General features: G+C 43.8%; 4 protein-coding genes across 5 annotated transcripts in view; 3 read left to right on the forward strand and 1 right to left on the reverse strand.

Moving 5' to 3' along the window:
* The window catches only part of LOC126567549 (probable tRNA(His) guanylyltransferase), a 268,208-nt gene extending 260,846 nt beyond the window's left edge, over positions 1–7,362 (forward strand). The window contains exons 2-3 of the mRNA XM_050223767.1: positions 6,913–6,924; positions 7,250–7,362. Coding sequence (XP_050079724.1) covers positions 6,913–6,924; positions 7,250–7,362 — 125 coding nt within the window. The remainder of the gene's footprint in view (positions 1–6,912; positions 6,925–7,249) is intronic.
* LOC126568278 (eukaryotic translation initiation factor 3 subunit M) overlaps positions 1–23,412 on the reverse strand; it is a 464,890-nt gene that overhangs the window by 374,886 nt on the left and 66,592 nt on the right. The window lies entirely within an intron of this gene.
* On the forward strand, positions 15,882–17,590 carry LOC126568070 (leucine-rich repeats and immunoglobulin-like domains protein 1). Its single transcript, XM_050224480.1, has one exon. The coding sequence runs from the start codon at positions 15,882–15,884 to the stop codon at positions 17,586–17,588; it is 1,707 nt and encodes a 568-aa protein (XP_050080437.1). The 3' UTR covers positions 17,589–17,590.
* On the forward strand, positions 17,589–18,536 carry LOC126567550 (histidine-rich glycoprotein-like; the record flags this gene model as incomplete). Its single annotated transcript, XM_050223768.1, has 1 exon — positions 17,589–18,536. A coding segment is annotated over one exon (948 nt), but the record flags the coding sequence as incomplete, so codon positions are not given.

The raw sequence follows: 23,412 nt of genomic DNA on the forward strand, positions 1-23,412 counted from the left end.
ACTGGCAGCGAGAACGATGCTGACAATATTTTATTATCACCGCAACCACATCACATTTTCGTGTCAGCCCGGGCTTGCGAAAGAAGCGAAAGCTATATTGCTCGCCGTGCTGCAGTACAGCGCTTTCGGCGACCCAACCATGTCAACCGTCGTTTGGAACTTTCACTTCTAAACTTTCCACCACCAAACTCCACGGTACACTCTCATCCCACGGTGTATTGTATTCGGAGCGGGTTTTTTTTTGGCTCAAGAGTTTTGTCAGGGAAAATTCTTACGCCAACTGCGAAACTGCATGACGTGGTGGTGTGTGTGTGTGTGTGTGTGTGTGTGTGTGTGTGTGTGCATCGCACACAAAAGCCACGCTCTTGCCGCTCGGGCAGGAAGCTAGCAGTAAAAGTGTCAACTTAAAATTCGGTTCACTTTTTCTTCATCCCCGCCTCGTACAGCCCGGAAATTCCAACCCCTTTTTCCTCCGGCCATTCTGCTGGAGGAAGTTCTGTCAGATCTGTTGGAACTTTCTTCACTCATTGGCACCTGCATTGTGTCGCAACGTTAGCCACCAGAAGAAAGCCAACGTGAGCCAAGGTAATAAGGAAAACCCGGAACGCCACTTTGTGTCTGTGCCACCGGCTCTTAAGGGTTTGCGTTGGGGTACCGGTGACGGTTCACCGTCGGTTTCAAGTGTGTGTGTGAGTGTCCTGACAGCTTCAGGCACCTTTTTTCCAAGCTTTCTTGTTACCGTTCGGGAGAAAATTTGAAGTACAAGAGGTGAATATGTTTTTTTTTATTCGTCCTTTCTTCCATTATCCATCGCTCGCACGAAACAGATTCCAAAATTCGGTGCCAAAAGCGATGGAAAAGACACACGCGACGCTAACATATTTCAAAAAGTTGAGTTGTATAATCATTCAAGCAGATAAAGATGTGAGTTAACGGATTTTGCTTTCGTTCTTTTGGGTAGGGAGAAAAAATGGAAAATCAGAAGCATTTTTCGAGGGGAAAAAAAGAAAACTTCGTATAATACTTGCGTCCGGAAATTTGCGTTCCTATCCGGGGCGTTGAAAATTCTTCCAAAGCAATGTAAAAATCGGCTGAATTTTAGGTTGTGGTGGGTCGTGGTGTAAAGAAAATCTTTGCTAGAATTTTCACGATTCATTCCTTCTGATTGTGTACACGAACGCCAACGGTGGTGCGCTTACATCTTAAAAGAACATCTTTCTCTATAACGTCGGGGTAGAACGTCCTTATCTGCTTTCCTTCTTTTTTTTTCTACACTCCGCGAAAACGGCGAATGCGCCACGATGCGAATGGATAACATTCTTCGTCACGCCATAAGCATGGGAAGATTAATGAGTCTGCAAAGATATTTTCGTCCTGGTTCGGCGGAACATGGACCACCCTGGTCCCTACAACACAGTATCAAAAGCGAAATATGTCAACACTGAATGTAGGGAAAACCACCACCACCACCGACACAATGGCTTAACGGGGGAGTACAGTTATTCTTTCTAGTTGGGCTTTACCAAAAACGCCGACGCTATTTAGGGGACACTATGGAAAAATATGATTCCAAAATATCATCTATCATTTAAAGATAGATATCTGCTTTTAATTCTGTTTGAACATATTTAAACGCTCACCTTGAACTAAAGCAAGATCGTACCTTGTACATTGTACGCAATGTTTATTTAAAAAAGAATTAAACAATAGGAGGTATTCCAAGGATACTAATGCAACTAAATGCAAGGAATAATTCGTATTTCTAGGTTTTTTTAAATTTATTTTTTTCTTATTAACTATTTTAAATTATTGCAAACGGGCTGTTTTGCAGAATGAAGCTAAGCTAATTTTTCGATACGAAATCATTTATTGTCTAAGGTTCTCATTTGATGTTTTAAACAACTTGCAAAAAGACTTTAACGTAAATATATTATTTGCCTATTACAACAAATTTATAGTACGGAGTCTTCAGACCAGATAGCTGATTTTATCAAAGATTTTGATCTCAAATTTATTAATAATTATTTTAAATGGTTTAATGTTTGATTCATCTTTGAGGAACAAATCTTGGATATTTAGAACTAGATCAGGAAAACTAATTCACTCGTTCAAACAGATTGAAATAAAATAAACAATGCCGCTCACCTCTTAGACCACACCATCCAACATTATGTGTGTTATATCCTCTGTCTTTCGATCCTATTGAACCCTTTCGAAGCTTTTCGATTACCAAACCGATCCTGGTGGCCAAACTTAAAAGTTTCCTTGGCAGATCGTACAGAGTTAAAGTTTTTCCGACTCCTTTATAGGCACCTGCGGGGTTCTTCAACGGAGTGTCCTCAAAATTTACCTTCATGTTTCTCCTTTCGGTTTCGTAATAATAGCCCCTTATTTTGTCCCGATAAATCGTTGATCATTTCGTTTGGGAGATCTCGTAAGGTTGAGTAAATCTAGACCCTCCATGACTCTGTCATAAGTCGAGTAACTTCCGTAAAGCGTATTGAGCGTGTGGCTGGATGAGACTCTTTCTTTTAGTGTACATGTTGACCATGTTATTGCCAAGTTCAACAAATCCTTGGGTCTGATTTTTAGACTTTCCTACGAACTCAGCACAGCCATTGTCTGGAATCCTCCAGGCTCGACTGCAATGGCCAGGCTGAAGAGCGTCGATTCACTCGAGTAGCTGTTTTTCGCTTCCATGCAGCCTATCAACTACGCTGTTTGCTGTTGGCTACTTGAATTTTCAAAAGACTAATTAATTGAAATAAACAAAATTTATACTTTAGATAATTAGTTAATACTTCATATTAGTTAATATTAAATAATTAGTTTATACTTCAGATAATTAATTCTTTATGATCGCTATTGTACCTAAATGGTCCTTAGTGCTCAGGGATTAGCGGAACAGAATCGATATCCACTACCGAGCCATAGAATCATGATCATAAAGCTTTGAACAACATTATTTAGCAATACTCTCGAAACGATGCGTATCAATCGATTAATTCTCCTTTTCTGGATATTTTTATTTCATTGTGAGCTGCCCTCAAATAAACTTCAAAATATTGCTCCCTACACATTCAACCCCAGACGGATGAGAATTCCTCTCACTATACCATCATAATTGTCACCGGTTTCGGAGATATTCGGCTGCTTTATTTCTACATTGTATTACACGGTATCCATAAACCTAACACAAAACGCCCGCCATTCACATAAAACACATCGTAAGCTGTTGAGGGGCCAACGATAACGACAATACTGCGCGCGCGATACATGAAAAACGCATGCCGCCGCTACTTCAAACCGGGGAACACGCGAAATCGGAACTCGCTCTAGTAGATGATGCCGCCGGCCTCGGGGGGCGGTACACAATGCTTTGTATCATCCGCAAAAATGTGTGTGTGTGTGCCTTGAAAACTGCTAGTTTCGTTCGCTCGTCGAAGGCGGCGCACCATTTTACGGCACGTCATTACGATAATCTGGAGCAAGTCTTTTACGATCCTCAATCGCTACCGACAGTGTGTGTGTGTATCATACTTTCTTGCCTCGCCGTGTTCCAGATCCAAAGAAGTACCTTCAGGGGGTAGCGATTTTGCAGAATTTGTACGCGTACACATTGTTGTGCAGAGTGAAACCTGCTGGTGGTGCGCGCGTACGGAACCGGAGAACCTGTTTTATGGACTACGATGAAAAGATACAAAGCTTCATCCCAATCGTGGACTTTAATTTGTGCACAATTTATATTCACAAAATTGTAGTCATCTTAGAGTGAGCGAAGCCGGGCAGGCAGGGATTACGCTTCACCCTCAATAAATCATCGCCACGAAAACGTCAATTTTACTTACCATTACACCCCATTGCGCTACACTGCCATCAACAGTAATGCGCGCGGTCCCCCCCGGAACTCTCGACCGGCAAGTGTCTTTCGAATGTTCATTTCCTTTTTCGCGCCGAGAAAAAGATTGAACCATCAGCAGGATCTCTCCCAATTGCCAACCATGCCAAGGGTATAAGTATCCAGGATGATCCTGGCAAGCGCGACACAAGCAGAGGACAATCAATCGAAAGCCAACCGAGGAGAAAGAGGGGAGGGGAGAGTGGGAATGGGGCCGTGCCGTGTTTTCCGCGAGCAGGAAATTACTCTCATCAATAATAAAAACCTCAAAGAAGGACGACCAGAATATAAAAATCCTCCGCCAGACTGCGGAAGCTGCTTGTGCATTCATTTCTGTCGAGAAGGTCCCTTTGGGCTCAGCTCTAGCCCGTTAGCCTGCGGTGTGCGAACGTAGCGCACATTAACATTTCCACCTTTTGCCGCCCCATTTTCGTGGTTGAATAAATCATACCTTCAAATTCGCATTTTCCTTTCCGGCGACCGCGACGTTTGTGTGCCCTCTCCTCAATGCGAAACGTAGCGAAAATCGGTCAAAAATTCGTAGTTCAGGCTGTACGCTACGAAACACATTCAAGCATGGCCTATCGTTTGTCTCCGTTGTACAGTACTGCTTCGCTACCGTTCATTTATTATGTAAAAAACATCGCGATCAACAACAATTTCACAAGGGGACGGTCCGGCCCAATACGCCTTTTGGCAGGAAAAGTTCTGATGGGATTCCGGTGGTGTGATTTTTACAGTTTTCTCCGATCCGATCTCCGTCTTAGTCTTTACATTCACTTCTTTAATCACTACCGGGACAGCGGTTTTTACCTACAGTCTGGTACGGTACGCCATGAGGGAAAACCGTGTTTCGAGAAATCGGGAATTTGTCGGTAGAGGAAATCGATAAAAATTATAATATTTCATTCGATCATCATTTCACTGTTGACTCTGATGCTGCAAGACCTCAACGGGAAGAGGTGGGCGTTTTCCGGTTAGAGGCTTCGGCTAATGAGGATTTTTTTGTTTTCCTAGATTGAACTTTTGCGTCGGTTCAGCCCTTGAGGGATTTTCCGGATGGAAAAAAGCAGGATGAATGATCAATTTTATGTATGAAGGTGAGACAATGCTTTTTTGCTAGGAGGCGTTCTTTTTTATACTGATGATTCGTCGTTATCGTAATTCATTAAAATGGTTATTGTATTTTTAATATGAAAATTTTATTATTAAGCCTCGATGGTAGCTGAGGTACAGTGAGAAACATAGTTATTCGAGCAAATATTTTTGTTTGTTTGAAAAATGAAAATAAAACTGGAAGAGATTAATCAATTAATCTTGCAATGCCTTGTGGAATTGATCTAATTCTTGAAACACCAAATGTAAATTGAAATAATCAGATGAAAGTGGTTTTAAAACGATAATAAATAGAATCACTACCACTCACTTTTCAGGAAAATTGGTTACCTTTCTGCTGCTGCTATTTTAAGCAAAGCAAGGCAAAAATTCGAACTGAATTTATTCGATTTGTTTGCACATCCTCTGACTGTATCGCAGCTACTAGCTGAATGTGCCATACAAGTAAATTACTATCAAACATTTTGTGTACATACTATTGTCTTCCGCAGCAGAGCTTTTTCCTTCCGAACGATGCACATGCACCATGCATGCGCTACTGCCCGAAAAAGGCTCTCCTTAGTGGCCTTAACGTTGTTAGCCAAGGCAAAACAATTTGATTCCTAATTGAATTTTCACATAACAAGATTTCAATTCCCGTTCATCCGTAGACACAGGACTTCACACACACACACTGAGAGAAGATGCAAGTTAAACCACTAAAGTGGGTGTGTGTGTGTGTGGCCAGTCAGCTCGAGCTCACTTCACTGCAACGCCAACTCCACACTCATATTAACCTATGACAACAAACACTCATCGAGCGAGAGTGCACTTTGTTCTTCCCCGGCTTAGAGATGGAAAGATAGAGACGGAGCGCATTTTGCGACACTCTTACCATACACAGGGCAAAACCCATCAAGAGTCTTGCCGATGGAATAATTCAATTATTTGTCTACATGAACCTACCGGGAGCATGAAAACCCATTAGCATCTTTATTTCGCAGCATTCTGGTGGTTGGTGGCAGCCTTCAACGTCAAATCGAGAACCGCCGACGAGGTGTACAAATATACAGTTCTTCGTCTTTCGTGTGGGATCCTCAGTGGTGCATTTCTTAACTGTCTGCCTGTTCTGCCTGGAGATACGCAAAACCCCCGTTTCTGCAAAACAAAAGGAACGCTACCAGTGCAGCTCCAGCTTTGCTGTCTTTGCTGAGGAGAGTAAATCTTTCAGTTAAGAGATCTGAATCGTTGTAATGCCGTCGGTGTATACCGTCAGGATGAGATGGTTGTTTGACAAAGCTTTTGAATTAACTTCAAATAACTGCTCCTTCTACCGAGAGAGACGTACGAGATGTACCTTTACAGATTTACAGCTACACGTCTGTTCGTGACCAAGAAGAAACAGTAAACATGTGACATATCTCCATTAATTGTCCAAGCTAAAGCATGCAGAACTGCAGCCCATGTTACGCAGTCAACCATGCATCGTGTAAAGAGAATTAAACTTTTTCTGTACTTCTTTCAATGTTTATCTCTAGCAGAAGCAGAAGAACATGTGGACATTTTTGTTTAAATAACTTCAACTTTAAAATCTTTTCCAATTAAAGAAGACCGAACACAGGGAATTCGTCTTTTGTTGAGCAGCAGTTGGGCTGAACTCTCTTTACGCTACGAAGCCTATCGAAGGTACCTACAAATCATGTGGCAAATGTCACAGCCACTACTACTGCCACTGGTCTACCGGGACAAGTACACTTCCCAAGAGCTGATGTCAGTGCGCCCTGAAAGCCAACCGACGAATGCACAAACACACACAGACACATCGACAATCCCTAGAAAAAGCTCAAGAAAAGAGAAGTGTCTTGAACGACACTCGAGGGCTTCTGTGGTACTTCGGGACGATTTAATCGAGCTTTGAGCCATTGCGGCGAGTACTTGCTGCACAACGAGCCCAAAAGCATGTGTGCAAGACTCGCTTCGTAACGTCTCTAGCTCTATCCTGTGTGTCCTATCGTGTACTACATTTTTCGATCATCGGACAAAAGATGTTGAACCAAAGTCCTGGGAATGGGACATGTTCCTGCAAAGAGTCGTCACCCGTGTGTGTTTGTACTCCAACACAATGGTGAAGAATGGAAAGAAAGAAGTATCCCCCGGTTATTGCCTGTGTCCACAGAAGGGGAGGCTCCTTAAAGTAGAAAGGAAAAGTGGGAAAAATTGTTTAAAAAAAAACTTAACAATCGCACACACACACAGCCACACAATTGCTGGAGCTTCCCCAGTGCAGAGAGAAGAAGCAGCTGATGTCGTCCATTCTAGTGGGTAGCATCTGGTACGTACCAACAAAACGTGCCATTGCGGGTGAGTGAGCATTGTTGATTATGCAATCGAACGTCTTACGTCGTCCAGCATCGCCGTAAGCATCGATACCGTCAAGTGTTGACATGGGAGGCAAAAAAAAAAGCAAAAGAAAAAAACGACCACCCTCAACTGACTTTGTCTGGGTCGGACCAAGCGCTGAACGCTGCTGGCAGAAGAGAAGTGGGTGCGCTTTTGACACTTGATTGTTTATGTCGTTGAGGACAAGTGTTTATTGATTTTAAATTATCGTCCTGCGCATTCAACAATGGAACCATTTTGTCGTATGCGTGTGGGTTGGGGCGCCTTTCTTACCGCGCTATCTTAAAGGACCATCAACGAAAAGGGTTTTGGTTTTGTCTCGGCAATTGGTTGTACTGTACTTGGAACCATTTATTTTCCCAAGCTTTTTATTTAATAAATTCAATTACCCCTTTGTATTAGTTATGCTGGGCAATAAGTGCACACAGCTTTTTATTGTTCTGCTGATGGCCCTGATAACGATGGTCTCCGTAGCTGAGCCTTTCGAGAGCTTGCTTCTCTTCTTCGAACTTGTTTTAGAACTTTTTTTTCTTCTCTACAAATCCTGAATGATGTATGCTGCTTATCTTCACCGCCGGACACTGGGAGGTTACGGTTTTCCATTTTCCGATAACTTATGATTGATGCAAATGGACCTTCGGGATGGGAACAGAGGTTGCTTTCTTTTTGCAACTGTTCGATATCATCGATAAAAGCTTTGGCCGGCTGTAAGACAAACGATCACATTCGAATAAAAATAGTAAAGCAAAAAAGAAGCAGAAGGAAATGGGAAAACCAGATGCTCTATTCTCTTTGCTGTTATTTGGGGGAAGGAATTTTCTTGATTTATGAAGCAAATTATGGGAAGATTTCCGGCAGGACCCTTTGGCTATTCTCCTGATAAGGGGCGGAGTGTTTCGTTTTTTTTTTTGTCTTGTCCTTTTCTTGCTTAATGCTACTACAATGTACTGACCCCGTTGGGCTATGAATTATGATCGGTCAGCGGATACACGAGTTGCGTGGATGGAGATGGATAGCCATCGTTGAAGATGGATTTTTTCTTCTTCTAGGTGGCCCCTTTCGCTTTGGGTTTGGTTTGAGGGGTGACGTCGAAACCAATAAAACTAGATTATCCTGCCTTGATAGGACATATTTCCACGAGAATAGCCCCTAGTAACAATATTTTATGAGCCAGTTTTGCTAAGTCGAACGAAAAAGACCATGCGCCTCCATTGCTGAGAAAAGCCAATAGAATTATATTTTTTTAAATTTGTTTCTATAATTTTAAGTCGTAGTTCAAATTTAAACAAAATAAACTTCTACATTGTTTTTATTTATTCACCTGATACACAACTAAGCCGCAATTTACGATCATAAAAGTCGATCCTAAAAGTCGATCGCACCAAAAACGGGGTAGGAGCGTTAATTGTGTGCTTCCGTTTTACAATGAAACGTAAACGACAGTTTTGACTTTGGCGAGACACCGCAAATATGCCGTTCGCATAAATATTATAAATTTTAACGAACCCGCAAGTCCGTACCGGAGTATCCTAAAGTTTCGCCACACGTAACCGGTAAGGAACCCGTAAGGACGGTTTGTTTCGTACATCATCCCACACGAAAAATGAGCGGCAGCTGCTCGTCCTTCGTTGAGCTTTGGCAAGATATTTCATCGAGCGGAGTGGTTTGCTTACGTCATAGGGAAATTGAAATTCTGTGGAGTGAATGGCATAGTTTGTGGACGTCGTTTTTGTGAGCTTTTTCGGAATGAACCTGCGTTATTACGATTAAAATTGAATCTATAAGTTTTTAGTTGACTTTTGCTAAAACATTTAAGTATGGCACAGCAATATTTTGAAGGCAACTTTAAAGTTGCTTCAAAACATAATTGAATGGGAAATAAAGTAATCATTATAATGTATTTTTAAAACAAAAGCTTTGTATTTAAAAAAATAATGATCAAAAACAAGCAAAAAGCACCATTTGGAAAGCACTAAAACAGTAAAAAGGAAAGTATACTTTATGAAAAAGCTAAAAGAAAATTAGGAAAAATAGAAAAAGGGTGACATTTATAGAAAAATGTTAACGAACGAAACGCATATTAAAATACAAATAAAATATAAAGAGTATAAAACCACAACATTAAAAATAAATAAATAATACAAAAAATCAGTTCAAATAAGAAAATTGCGAAAGAAACCAAAAGAAAGACACTTTTAAAAATCTAAGATGTCAAATGAATAAAGTAAAGTTAGCAAATCATGAAAAGAAGTAAAAAATCGGGCCAAAATAAAAGAGAACAGCTCATTTCAGATTTAAAGTTTAGTTTATGTTTTGCTCGAAACAATACTAAACTACCTCTGTCAAATAAGTCCTGCCCTGTGAGCTAACACACGAACAAATTCAGTTTTTATTTCCTCTCCGTTTAGTCATCCGGCTTTAAAGCCACAAAACATTCCTTTACAAATCTATTCACCTTTCATCTCAATGTCCATCACACGTGCGATTTTCCACGACGGGAAAACAACAGCAGCAGCAAAAAAACGGCGACTACTTTGACTTTGACTCGTAGCAAAACAATCCCCAAACCATAAGAGAGATGAGCTTGTTACCGACATCGTGTTTATAGCAACTAGCGGACGTCCGAAGCGGAAACATGACAGGAAGCGGAAACAACAATACAGCAGCAGTAGCACCATCTAGCCATCATACGTAGAGGGATCTCCGGTTTTAGTTTCGTTCGTCATTTTTTTTGCCTTTTCTTTTCTACTTTTTTTTTGGAGCGGGGGCTGTGGAGGTTTGCAAAACCATTTTTATGCTTTCTGCTCGCGCACTCTGGCTTCGCTCGCTGCTCTTTATTATAACAAACGTCACTCATATTCGGTATGGAGTATGCAAAAAGGGTGATTTCGTACCTACCACTCACCGGCGCACCGCCACTTAAACGCCACTTTCCCCGAACGTGAAAACGTGGATGATGGCTCCAACTGATGTTAAACACATTACTCCGGTCTATGACGCTTTTGCGTTCGGAGACGCTCGTATGGATCCCGGTGGGTGGGCAGAGAGCAGTGGCGCCAGGAAGCAGCCAGGAACTGCAAAAAACAAATTGGCTTGTGCACTGTTTCTTGCTGCTTTTTCTGATCCTTGTTGCTTTCCTGCTGTGCCGGTCTGTGTCCGGTCTTCTGGCGGAGTGGAGAATGAAAAATTTACTCATATTACCCTTCAGGTTTTCTGGGTTTTCCTATTTTTTTTTCTGTGTGCTTCACTGTTGCGCTATTTCTGCCCTTTGCCAGCCGGGAAGAGATTGTGAAGGGGTGAAGATAACTGAAGAGGGGTGGAGGAGGGTTAAGACGGCATTCAAACAGTCCAAACAAAACCTTCACTATAAACCACCTCCACCGCCCATCCACACGCCGCAAACAGCGACCACCAGCCGTGAGGAATGGATGGAAAATTTATGTATTTAGGCTTTTTTCGCCTACTGTTCCCCCCTCCCAAAGGGCTCTAGAGTGATTCTAGGAAAAAAGGGAACAAATAACAACACCGGAAACAACCCTCCGTACCCGGGTGGTGGAAGGGATATGAAAGCAGAAAACAAAACAACGACGAAACGACATCAAGACAAGAAAGCAAAGTTGTTTCGCAAAAATTGAACTTCGCCCACCCTGGGAGGAAGTCATTGCAGCTGAGTTTGAACACACGGGGGAAACGGGACGTGTATGGAGGTTTGGATCTCAAGGAGTGAGCTTACGAAACAAATAAACCAACGAGATATCGTGGAGCCTTCGGAACAAACAGAGCAGAGCAGGAAGAGCAAAGGAAATAAACCAAAAAAAAAATCAAGCACAATCAACCTGAACTATCATCCCTTTAAAAAGCAGATGGGAAGATCGGGTGGACACGCGTTATTGCCAAACGAGGTGGAGCTTAGTAGGGACGTCATATTTCCATAAAGAAGCTGTCCGACAATCAGTGCCCCAGCAGTGATCGAACACTGCTGAGCGTGTTTGACGTGCAATCTCGCCTAGCCAACCGAACAGGGAAACACGAACAGATAATTGAGTTATCATCGGGGGTTATATGCTGGCGATAAATGTCGCGTTATGGTTGTTGGGACAGTCTTCTTTTTTGTTGGTTTGTTTGGTCTGCTGCTGTGTTTCAATTTTGTTTTATGAGTTTCTTCATGCGGCAATATATTTCGGCCGCAGGACACGATGCGATATTTATTCCAATAGTGCTGTTCCGATTGGGGTCGGTCGCCCCTGCCAAGGCACTATAGGGGAGAAATGGTCATAAATCCACAATTTTTTTACCTTCGCGCAATCTTATGTGCGTGCAAAAATCCGCAAAAATGTAGATAAGCAGCGAAAAAAAGGTGTTAATAAGGATATTTGAAAATACATCCCTTTTCTCATAAAAAGAATACTTAAAACATTACACTTACAAAGGGCAGTTTTCAGTTTACTCTTACAGTCCTGTAGTCGAACGATTGCTGTACCGGTCCCACGGCACGGCAGAACAAGGTTGCAATTTCCATGCGTAGCGAGGTCTAGGTAGCTCAATAATAAAGTATATAAGTGCGTACCTTCTACGTAGTATGAACCATTAGAAGGTCTACAAATTTTCCACCAGTTAATACATAATTCCTTCGTATGATTGCAATAATCCACTATTTTGTAAATATTCCATTCATTGGAAGTGATTCGAACAATCCATTTGATGCTTATAAACCGGCTTTTTGTCTATACATTTAAGAAAACTGATCATTTAGAAAAAAATTAAAAGAAATATGGCAAAAGCGGCATTTTTACGCACCGTTATTATGATAAAGTAAACAATTTTTGGAAATGTTCCTTGGAGAGACGTTTTAGAAAAGATTCGTTACTGTCTAAAATTTTATAACAACAGCATCTTGGGATTGTTAATTTATTTCTATAATAAAATTCTGATAAAACTCAAAAACCAATCCTGCCCATAGTGCAGAATATGGCACCAAAAAACAAACTCGTATTTGAACGATTCAAACGATGATACTTTTGCTACTTTATGTGATCTGGCTGTGATGTTTCTTTTACATTCGTAATGTTTTGGCACATGCTGACCTTTTCCTTTATGAACCCTTCCTAGCGCGCCACCTCATGCACCTTCCAAAAATTCCGAAAATAATGGCTCAAATCAATGATCTGCTGATGAAAGCTTAATGGAAAACCATTTATTGTTTTCCATGTTTTGTTCCCTTCCTCTGTCTTAACAAAAAAAGGCTAAAAAAGAGGCATTTGCGGCTTCCATTTCTGCTATGCACTACAAAATCGGATCGTGTACCCGACTGCAAAAAGGGCGGTAATAAATTTGACCGATACGCCGCTCGGTTTTGCTAGACGACGCCTTCCTTTCTCAACGTTGCTACATTGCTTCCGCTCGTTTAAAACACACCGGAAATACGGGAAATTCCGTTCGAAGGGTTCAAAACAATTGACCTGTAATTACCTCGATAAAGCACGAAGGCAAGCATAAGCAATATCCTTACATGGGAAGGAAGGCTATAGGGCTATAACCATTGCCTAAGCTGCCACTGGAAAACATATTCCGTGACGTTCGTACGTTCGAGATTGAGATACTAATTCAATTGGAGTGAATTATTCAATCTCTTTTGCCGACGAGAAGAAACAACAGCGGCAGCGGTAGCAGCAGCAGCACTCTGGCGCCTGTTTCGATGAATGCTCAATAATTAAATGTTCGGCTCCCTTCGGCTCCCGGGCGTTGGGGATAAGATGTCGATGATTTGAAACCCGAACGGAAGTGAGCATAGGGGAAAGAGGGGATAGTCGAAAACACATCGCACGACATGCACACACAACACGTACTTCCTGTACGGTATGGGTCGCTTTCATGCGTCCCTTTTACACATCCGCTTGTAAACATCGATGGAGACGCCCAGTCTTCCGTATGTAACTCGAAGCGGAAAAGGACACTTGAGCCAGGTGGGGACAGCAGGGAGGGGAGAGTGGGGCGGGGGGAACAGAAACGGAAGATCTAGATCGAAAACAGCGTAAATGCAAAACCCCTTTTCGCTGGCATGCTGTAAATGAATAAATTATTTAATTGGAAGGAAGTTATCCCATTACAAAGACCATTCGCCCGACTCATTGATGGTGGCAAAGTGGCGCGGAGTGAGTGTCGTGTGGGGTAAACTTTAACTCAAACAGTCTATATCGATGTGCGGGGCTGAGGTTTACTGGCCCCCACGTTAGGCTAGCACTAAATGCCAGCAAGCCAATCGGTTGTGGCTGATATCATCTCTGCAAAATCGAACGTCTTGTTCGCACCCGCCGTGTGGGCGGTATGAAGCGATCGTTGATGAATTCGGATCTAATTGTTATGCCAACAGATCGTTGGATGAGGTTTGCTTGCTTCCTTGGCTTCACACCTCACACTTCGCTGGTGCAAGTGGGATTGTGGTCTTTGTAATTGCTTGTCATTTTCCATTTTCCTCGTCTCGCCTGTGCCCGAAGTGCATCCTTAAACAGTTCGATTTATAAATGGTGCCAGAGAACCCTTGAGATTTATTTGCCATATTACGATTACTTTGACGTTTACTGGGGAGCCGGGTGGTGTGAATCTTGTGTGTGTCTTTTGTACTTTATTTGCTGATGGATACATGAACTATCGTCGGCAAGAATTTATTGGAAATTGAATTTATAAACTATTTTTTTGCCCAATATTTATCTTATTTTAAATCACACTGTATGTGACACGTAAATCACATCCTGTGGGAGTTTTCAATCCACAAAATCTCGTTCTTCTGCTGTACACATTAATGAACCTATGACCAAAATATCTCTTTACCTCGTGATTTATGCATACAGTATGCTACATAATATCAAGAAAATTTATTTTTTTCAATAATATATAATTAAGAAGATAATTGTAAAGAGAAAACCATTGTTTTGTTATTTGTTCGTCCTCATTGACATTTTTCGTTGCGAAACGATAGCTGTACGAATTTCTTCTCTTTCTTGGCTTAACGACCTACTAGACCACACCGACCATCGATCGGCTTACTATATTTTTCAGTCAGTCTTCACTACGGAGAAACAAGTCGTGCAAAATCTTGCGCCGCTGTAGCTTCTACCGCCAGGTCGCCGAGCTATAAAAAAATTTAAGGAACATTTAAAAAAAAGATAAAATGGCATAAACTATGCCCAAAGCCTTTGCGGAAAAAAGGATTACAATAAGAATCGTTTTAATAGTATAACACGACTACAATGGTTTAAATATTATAAACTTTTGTGGTTCATTTATGACTATGAAAATAAATAATATTGAATTTCAACAACATTAATCTTTTGGCGTAGTAGTTTTTGTGTCTACAGTTTACTTTTTCGTGTGATTTCATCTCAAAATTATTAAGAATATGTTGTTTTTTTTTCGTTTTAAAATAATTGTAAACTTCTGTTTGTAAACCTTTTTATGAAGCCGATGATGTTCGTGCCAATGGTTAAACATTAATGCTCGTATAGCTATGTTACGCACTGTTCAAGTTTCACCTCAGTCCATGTGAACCCTAGTCCTAGTTACCTAGCGTCCAGAATCGTTCAAAATCCACCCGTTGGCGTTGTGCACCTTGTGTATTATTAATTTAACCGCATTACGAGCGGATTAGTCCTGGGTATTAGTGCTGCGGGCTAATTTTTTTGTCTCGCTTTCTATTGCTCTCCCTTGCTTCCTTTCATGCCGTTCACTTCCTTTCGCAGTAGGAATATCTTCACTCTCTTCTGGACATCATCATCCATGACGACGCTCTGGCAGAGTAGTGTTATCGAATTTTATTTCCACTCTGTAAGCGACCTTCTTGACTACTAACCGACACACAAACACAATCTCCAAGGTGACGTGGTAACGAACGAGAAAAACAAACAGTCGTCTACGTCGTCGTTGGAAAAGATTGTTTTTCTAGCCAACGTACCCCAAGGAGTAGGAGGGAAAGTAGGATGTCGTTCAGAGAAAAAAAGTAGCTTCGGTCATCGGTGCTGAACTCTTCGAATTTTACCGGAAGCGGTGATGGTAACTCGAATACGGCGAGACCATATCAGCACACCAGCCCCGGTCCTCTAATTCCTGTAATCCAATAAATAGCTTATGGCACCTTTTACGTCTGTAATCGAGTTTTCTCTAACGGTTTCCCGCTTTTTCCCTTTTCGTTTTCTCGTTACAGAGCATGACGATTCGACGAGCACCGATTCCATAAAGGCCCTCCGGAAGCGTATCCTCCCTTTTCCGTCTCTCCCCGCCTGGAGTACCTGGAGTTGGTGAGCGAATGTGAAGGAAGCTCCTTCTTCGTTCCAATAAAACACGCTCCTCCCTCAAGGTGTGTTGACGGGAAGTCACCCACAACGACGGCAGTGACGGAGAACCTGTATCGGCAATCAGTTCTGCAAACAGGCAGAAGACGAAGAAAACGAAGAAGACGTTTACACCGGCGGAAACCTGTCTAACCCTCTACATGATGGTGCGAGAAGAACACGTGATTAGTAGAAAAACATCCCGAGGCCATCCCCAAAGAACGATGCTAACCCTCTCGATAGGCGTCGCCATGGGGATGGTGATGGCAGCGGCAGTTGTCGTATTTCCCGCTGAAGCTGCCGGACTCACCAACTGTCCACCCGGGTGCCAATGTGATGACGACAACCTGGTGGTGACGTGCGGTGAGGGTCAGCTGGATGTACTGCCGATCGTACTGAATCCCTCCATCCAACGACTAGTCATCAAGAACAACAAGATCAAAACGATCGATTCGTCGATGCAGTTCTACGCTGATCTTACCTTCCTAGATCTTAGCTACAACCATCTGTTCAATATGCCACCGCGAACCTTCGCTTACCAGCGTAAGCTTACCGAGCTGCACCTAAACCACAACAAGGTGGGCTCGATCACCAACAAAACGTTTGTCGGCCTGATAGCCCTCACGGTGCTTAATTTGCGTGGAAACTTCCTCGACGAGCTACCGGAAGGTGTGTTTTCGGGAGTTCCAAAGCTCGAAGAGCTAAATCTTGGTCAGAACCGAATCGCCAAGATCGACCCGAAAGCTTTCGTTGGGTTAACAAACTTGCGCGTCCTGTATCTTGATGATAACACAATCAGCAGTGTGCCATCGCCCGCGTTAAGCCCCCTGCGTTCCCTCGGTGAGCTGTATATAGGACTCAACTCGTTTGCTTCCATCCCGAAGGAAGCGTTTGGCATGCTAACGGGTCTTAGTCGACTCGATCTTGACGGTGCTGCGCTGTTGAACGTTACACGGGACAGTTTTCGAGGTTTGGAGCGTTTGCGGGCGCTCGATCTGTCCGACAATCGATTGAGTCGCATCCCGACGGCCGAGTTGGCAGTTCTTGAGCGGCTAGAGGAACTAGCACTAGGTCAGAATGATTTCGAAAGCATACCGGCCAACGCATTCGCCGGATTAAGCAATCTACGGCTATTGGACATATCAGGATCGCTAAAGCTGACCCGTGTTGAGAGTGGAGCGTTTGCACAGAACACAAACCTTGAGGAGATTGTAATTGCGTCTAATAAGGCTCTAACGGATATCCAGGAAGGTGCGCTGAGCGGGTTGCCACATCTGAGACGCATTGTGCTAAAGGATAATGCTCTATCCACGCTTACCGATGGGATGCTATCATGGAACGAGCTGGTCGAGCTGGATCTATCGGAGAATCCACTGCTTTGTGACTGTCAGATCCTGTGGCTACGGAATCTGCTTGTGAGCAGAAGTAATGTGACAGCGGCCGGTCATACACCAACCCAACAGATTCCGGTTGTCTGTGCTGCTCCGGATCGGTTACGCGACCAAGTTCTACAGAGTCTCTCGCCGGAACTGCTCGGTTGTACCCATTCCGATCGTCAACAGCAAGCCATCATCTGTGTGGTGTTGGTTAGTGCTGCCGCAATACTGACAGCACTCGCACTCGTCATCTACAAGTGTCGCCGACGCATCCAGGAAGTGGTGAAGGGTAGCTGGGGCAGCAACGGCATCGGACGGAAGGAGCGCGAGTATCAGAAGACATTCTCCGAGGAAGACTATTCCGCGCGTCATCCACATCCAGGGCCACCGGGCGGTGGGCTAGCCATTCATCCGACCACGCTGAACAACTATCAAATCAACAACCACCATCACCATTCGCACGGCATCCGGCACATCCCGGTCACGGAACTATAGCTAGAGGCTCCCCCTCCGCCACCGCGGAGGGGAGGTCCACCAGCAGGTAATGGTGGCATCAGTGTTGGCGGTCAGCAGACGACCGCCACCAGCTTCCTTCAGCTCAGCCAGGATCATCTTACCGCCGCCGGTCAGCAACAACACCAACAGCAAACGGCCATCCAGCCGGGCATGAAGCTGTTCCCCAACTACACACCACCGATACCACCGCACCACCACAACGGCAACAACGGCATGGCGGACGGTAACGGTCCGGCCAACCATCACTACCACCAGATAACCTACCAGACGCAAACACTCGCCCCGTTGCGGCTCAATCAGGAGCACTTCCTGCCGCACGGTGCCAGCAAAACGAACACGGTCAGTGCGTCCGCAGTCAATCAGCCGCGGTCGCTGCACTCCAAATATCAAACCCACCATCACCATCTGCATCACCACCATCAGCAGCACAGTCCGGGCGCAGGCTATTCGATACAACCGGTCGGTGGGAACGTATCACCCGGTCCGCACAGCTACTCACCCGACGCACAGCTGCATCATCATCATCATCACCATCATCACCAGCAGCAACCGCCGCCACATCATCATCTCCCGCATCGCGACGATATGTCCGATCGGGAGGACGACGATGATGACACGCTGGACGTGAACGATGGTGAGGAGTGTGGTAGCGGTCAGAGTGAAGCCACCTCACCGCCACAAAGTCCCCTATCGCCCGTCCCACCAGAGCTGCCCATCCGGAACGGGCTGCTGGTGGCAGCAAACACGCTGAACCACATCAACAACAACAGCAGCAGCAGCAGTTGCAACGGCCCAATCATGATGGTAGGTACAGATCGTATCAGGACACCGCCATCACCACCCGTCACACCACCACCGTCCACTATCGGTCCCACAGCGATGGGTAACGGTCGCAAAACCCTTTCGGTGGCACGACACTATCACTAGGTATTAAGCACACAAGGGGAGAGGATGTTAGCCGTGCATGATGATAGACTGGACTTACTGGCGCGGCAATATGATGCAAAGGAATTGTGATGGACGTGGGAGGTTTGTTTTGTTTCGGCGTGGTGTATAGTTAGATAGACTTAGTGCGAAAAATAATTCGAAGATTTGCGCCAACGAATGTGCAAGTCTCACACACACACAACTCAAGCGGTTATGAGCGGGGTTAGGAAAATGGTAGATTCCATTCTTAGTGACAAGACTCGGGAACACAGTTTGTCACACGGTTCCTCATGATATTGATCGTCTATGCATTTCACTATCGGGTCTTCTTTGTGCGACGGTTGAAATGAGGATCAGGCGAACTCGTTGTCTCGTTGCTTTCAGACATTTTTCGTAATTTTAAATTTTATTTTACAATTGCGAGTCCGTAACTAATGTTTTCTTGACTGATGGATTTGTTAAATCGTTACTTTGCCCTTACTTTAAACCAAAACAGCATCTTTTCATCAATTGCAACTTTGAGTTTAATATCCTATTTTAAGTTTATCAGTAATACTTCACTTTCAACCTATTATATCATCTTTAGACTCCCAAGACTTCACATAAAATCTATCCATAGAGTTGCCTTTTTCTTCGTTTTTCGCTGATTAAGAGGCCCAGGGCCTCATTTTCTTTAAGGTGCTTTTAGAATTCTTGAATTAAGAAATCCTTTTTAATTTGACAAAGTCTACTTATCCGTTGCGCAGTACTGGGTTTCGTACCATATGATGGAATTGTAGATAAAACGAATCTTTGTCTGTTTTTATGGAACGCCTGTTGTGTCGAAAACCAAAACATTGGTCTTTTATTTGTCGGTTTTTTTCTGCTTAAAAAGAGAGAGGGAGAGAGTTTCTTGGCTTTCGCCCTTTTATACTGTTGGCGCTTCTCACTGCTTTCTCACATTCCGACATACTTTTCCGATACACCTAACCTGACATTCTGTGCAGTGACAGTGGCAGTCGGCGTAAACAAGATTTTTTCGATCAACAGGAACATTCGAATCACATTTGAATCAATTTTCCAAATGAATAGTAAATTGTTGCATGTTTCTTGTGGAACTTTGCAATAATAGAGTGGGATATTGCATTCAGCGAGAGATAATTTACAACACGATTGTTGAAATTAGCAATCAGTGGTGGAGTTTCTGCCTACCATTTGCACCTTCCCTGCGTTAAACCGGCAAAATGAAAAATAAAATCCATTCTTTGGAAGGGATTTTTCCCTTCCATAGGAGGTTCCCTAACCCGTGAGGTCCCATGATCGGTGAAGCTCCTCCCTCCGACGAGGCCTCCCCTGGTCGACGAAGCCCCCTGGATCGCGAGGCAGCCCTCAGCTCCCCACGCGGAAGCTAAGTCCGCTCTGCGTGGGATACATTCAGCGCGTTCACTCATATGTCTATCAGCACTGGATTGTTGTCGCAAAGCATATTCCATAAAAGGACATTTATCAGCCTTCGGACGCTACACTTGCGCCGCTTGGTGAGGTTATAGAGAAAATGGAGTTGCTCCAGGAGGATTAAGTATATCGCGTTTCAAGCATATTGCATCCTCAAATTGAAAAGACAAGTCGGTAAGATTGTTAACGTTCATAGCTGCAAGCCTCAGCATTGTGCGGAAGAAATAGTGACCACATTTTCAACTCACTCAGAATCTTTCAATACATTATGTTACATTAACACGTTATTTCATTATGTGGCATTTGTGCATTAGAATTTTATAATTACTATCATTTGCTTTTTATGCTAAAACCCAGTGAGACTTGCGTTTAGGCCTTTCTCCACCTCATCAAAACCAACCGAGATCGAAATGGCTTCCTTCTAAAAAAAAATATTAATGTACTACAATCTTCGTCCGTTTCCTGTCCAAGAGCGCCCTTAGTATATCCTGTTTCCTGTAGCAAATCGTATCGAATTAGTGCGATTCGGCAAACACACACACACACACACGGCACACAAAGCGAATCCACCTGGAAACGAATGAATTGCGAACGTTTAGATGGCCTGTGTGTGTGTGCATGTGTTTCGCGAAATTAGGCGCACGCTGCTGTACCAACACTATCCGGACGTCGTCAATGTTTTCTATCCCTCCCGAGCAACCTACCTTCCCCATCGCCGGGAAGCGAAACTAAAGCGAGGAAATAGCGAATTGTGGTAGTAGCTGCTGGGGCCCGTACAGGAAATGTTGTTTAATTAAATTAATGGCCGGAATAATGTCGGTGACATCCGGTTTCGTTCGAGCGCGCCTCGTGCGTTCCGTCGAAGGAGGAAAATGGATTCAGCAAGCGCCCGAAGAAGAAGGACCGCGTTGTGACCGCGGGAAGTGTTTATTGATTTAGTTGATGAACACACACAACTGTGCCACTTTTTGCCCTTGCGGAATGCGGGGAAATGTTCCGTCCTCTACCCCGTTTTTTTTTCCTCCGCTGCGGTGACATTTGGGGTTGAAAGATGCTTCTCATAAGTCTAATTTTGTAGACGAAAAAGAAACCAGCTTCGGCTGTGTCGCAGCGTCAACCAGATCCATTCATTCTGGTCGGTCACCCCCTCCTAGAATCCCCGTACTCAAAGGTACAGAAAAATGAGCATCCAAAACTTTGAGTCTTTTGCGTGACATCCCCAATCGATGCTTCCTACAGCAAAATATTTCCCTCCATTTTAGGAGCCCTTTTTTGCTCGTTTGACTCCCATTAGCCCGTGTACCATAATTGTAATTAAACAAACCACAAAGAAAACATCCTTCCATCTCAATTTTTTGTGGGCAATTCCTACATCTCTCTGAGCATTAGGAGAAGAATTTTGTTATCTTTCCTTATGCTCAAATGGGTAACTTCAAAGACATCTCGTCCATGTAATGGGCTACAATATTTACTTTCTTCTCAAATATGGGATGGGATCAAAATCAATATCATTACGTATTTTCTTAAGGTCTTTTCTGAAGGTTAGGAGCGCTTTCAAAGGCATTCAAATGAGTTGACTGTTTTCCTTTTTCTTTCCTTGCTCGCAAGACACATTTGCTAATGTGCTGCTGCAAACCAAACGGTCCCCGAAGAAGGAACCCCAACCCTCAATAGCTTCTCCCTTTTCACTGTGCCGTCTTCTGCTCCGTGAGTGAAAGGAACTGCTGTGTTGAAATGATGTTTGGGGCGTGAAATTCGTACCTTTCGCCAACGCCTTTGACCTGACCCATCAGCTATAGGGCCGATCAGCAGCGCGGCCACTCATCAATCGCGGATGTGAAGCGAAAGTAGGCCGATCACGATCTGACCCTGACCGGTGGCGTTGGTAGCCGGTTGACGACGAGCCGCTGGGGTCGTGTGCTGCAGCAATTAGCCGTCCAACCGTACCAAGACCGCTACAAATTGGTGCAGCCGTTGGGGAGCCATTATCTTCCCGAGCTTCTTTCTAGTGGAGCAAACCGATCGATTACTAACCATCCGCCGCCGCCGGTGTCATGTGCCAGATGTAGTTTGCTGCCATCCAGCCCATTGTAGGTCAGTTGTTGAAGTTCCCGAGGGGTATTTTCTTCCAACCTTTGGCTCGCAGAAATCGACATTCCCTTTACCCTACCTTCCCGGTGTGTGTGTATTTGTGCCAGTTGGAATTTTAATAGAACCATCAATCATACTCACACAGCAGCAGCAGCAGCAGCAGCGCCACCAAAAGAATCCACTCCACTGGGAGAGGATCATATAATAAACCGTACTTGTACAGAAATGATACCGCTCTACATTCTGCTGCAATTTCAACTAGACCGAGCTATTATGCGCGACAAAGGGAAAAGCGCCTTCCAAATTCCTAATTGAATTGTGAAACTGTGAAATTGAAAGGTTTTTGGTGAATGAGTTTTGTTCACGCGCCTATTCAACGCGCAGAGCGCTCTCGTCCAGAGGGAGACAGAGAGGCGTCACTAAGATACATTTGGTGGGATTCTTTAATTTTCCCGAGTGGCGTACCATCACCATAATTAATGCTGCTAGGTTTAGCAAAAAAAAAAACCCCCAAAACGCAGATCAGAATTCTTACTACAAACTCCACATTTGCAAATGGTAGCGGAGATATTTTGAAGCCAATCTCTAGAGCTTCTCACCAGTGTTGTTTGTTCGATGTGTGGTTTGGGAAGGAAAAGAAGGCCTTTTATTTTGCACTGTGTCTAATTAGCCAGAGAGCTGTCTAATTAATTCATCTGATGAAGACAGGGAGAGCGCGAGAAGACATTTTTTCCTAGCTTTTCTGCTAAATCTTAAATCCCAGCTTAATAGAGCCCACAACCTTGTCCAACTCTTGTCCTTAGGATATGCTTTTCAAAATGGCATGGCAGTTTTGCTGCTAAACTTGCTAAACATCACTTGGCAAACCAGTTTCTTTTTCCACTGGTGCTCTCTCGTGGTTGAGATCCGGTCCAGAAGTTTTTACAGTTTAACCCGCAGGGCCACAATCTGCGGCAATCGATGCCCCCCCCCTTTTTGGATGCAAATGAAAGGAGGAAGCCGTTTACGCACTTCCTTTCCCATCAGTGCACATCAAAGCGTTTTCTCGACGGCCCCGCAAGCAAACATTCTTGGCGGTGGATGACCGGTCTCTCCTGCTAGAAAAAAAGTGAAAATAATTAAACCATTTAAAATTGAAACTGAACCGCCTTAGGATGGGTGTGCATTTTATATAGTCCCCCCCGGCATTCAGGTTTGTTCCTTGCTTCTGGAGACACAGGTCAGGTTCAATTCTGGCGTGCTACAAACCGAGAGGGTAAGACAGAGAGTTAAAAGAGTTAAGTGTAACGCATAATGACACTTTACAGTCACGTCTACCTTCGGTTGTTCGGGCCACCCATACTTCCCTCTT

The sequence above is a fragment of the Anopheles maculipalpis genome, chromosome 2RL (genome assembly GCF_943734695.1).
Source record: "Anopheles maculipalpis chromosome 2RL, idAnoMacuDA_375_x, whole genome shotgun sequence".
Classification (NCBI taxonomy): domain Eukaryota; kingdom Metazoa; phylum Arthropoda; class Insecta; order Diptera; family Culicidae; genus Anopheles; species Anopheles maculipalpis.

Coding starts and splice junctions, on each gene's coding strand:
- LOC126568070 (XM_050224480.1), top strand. CDS start 15,882: ATGGTGCGAGAAGAACACGTGATTAGTAGAAAAACATCCCGAGGCCAT.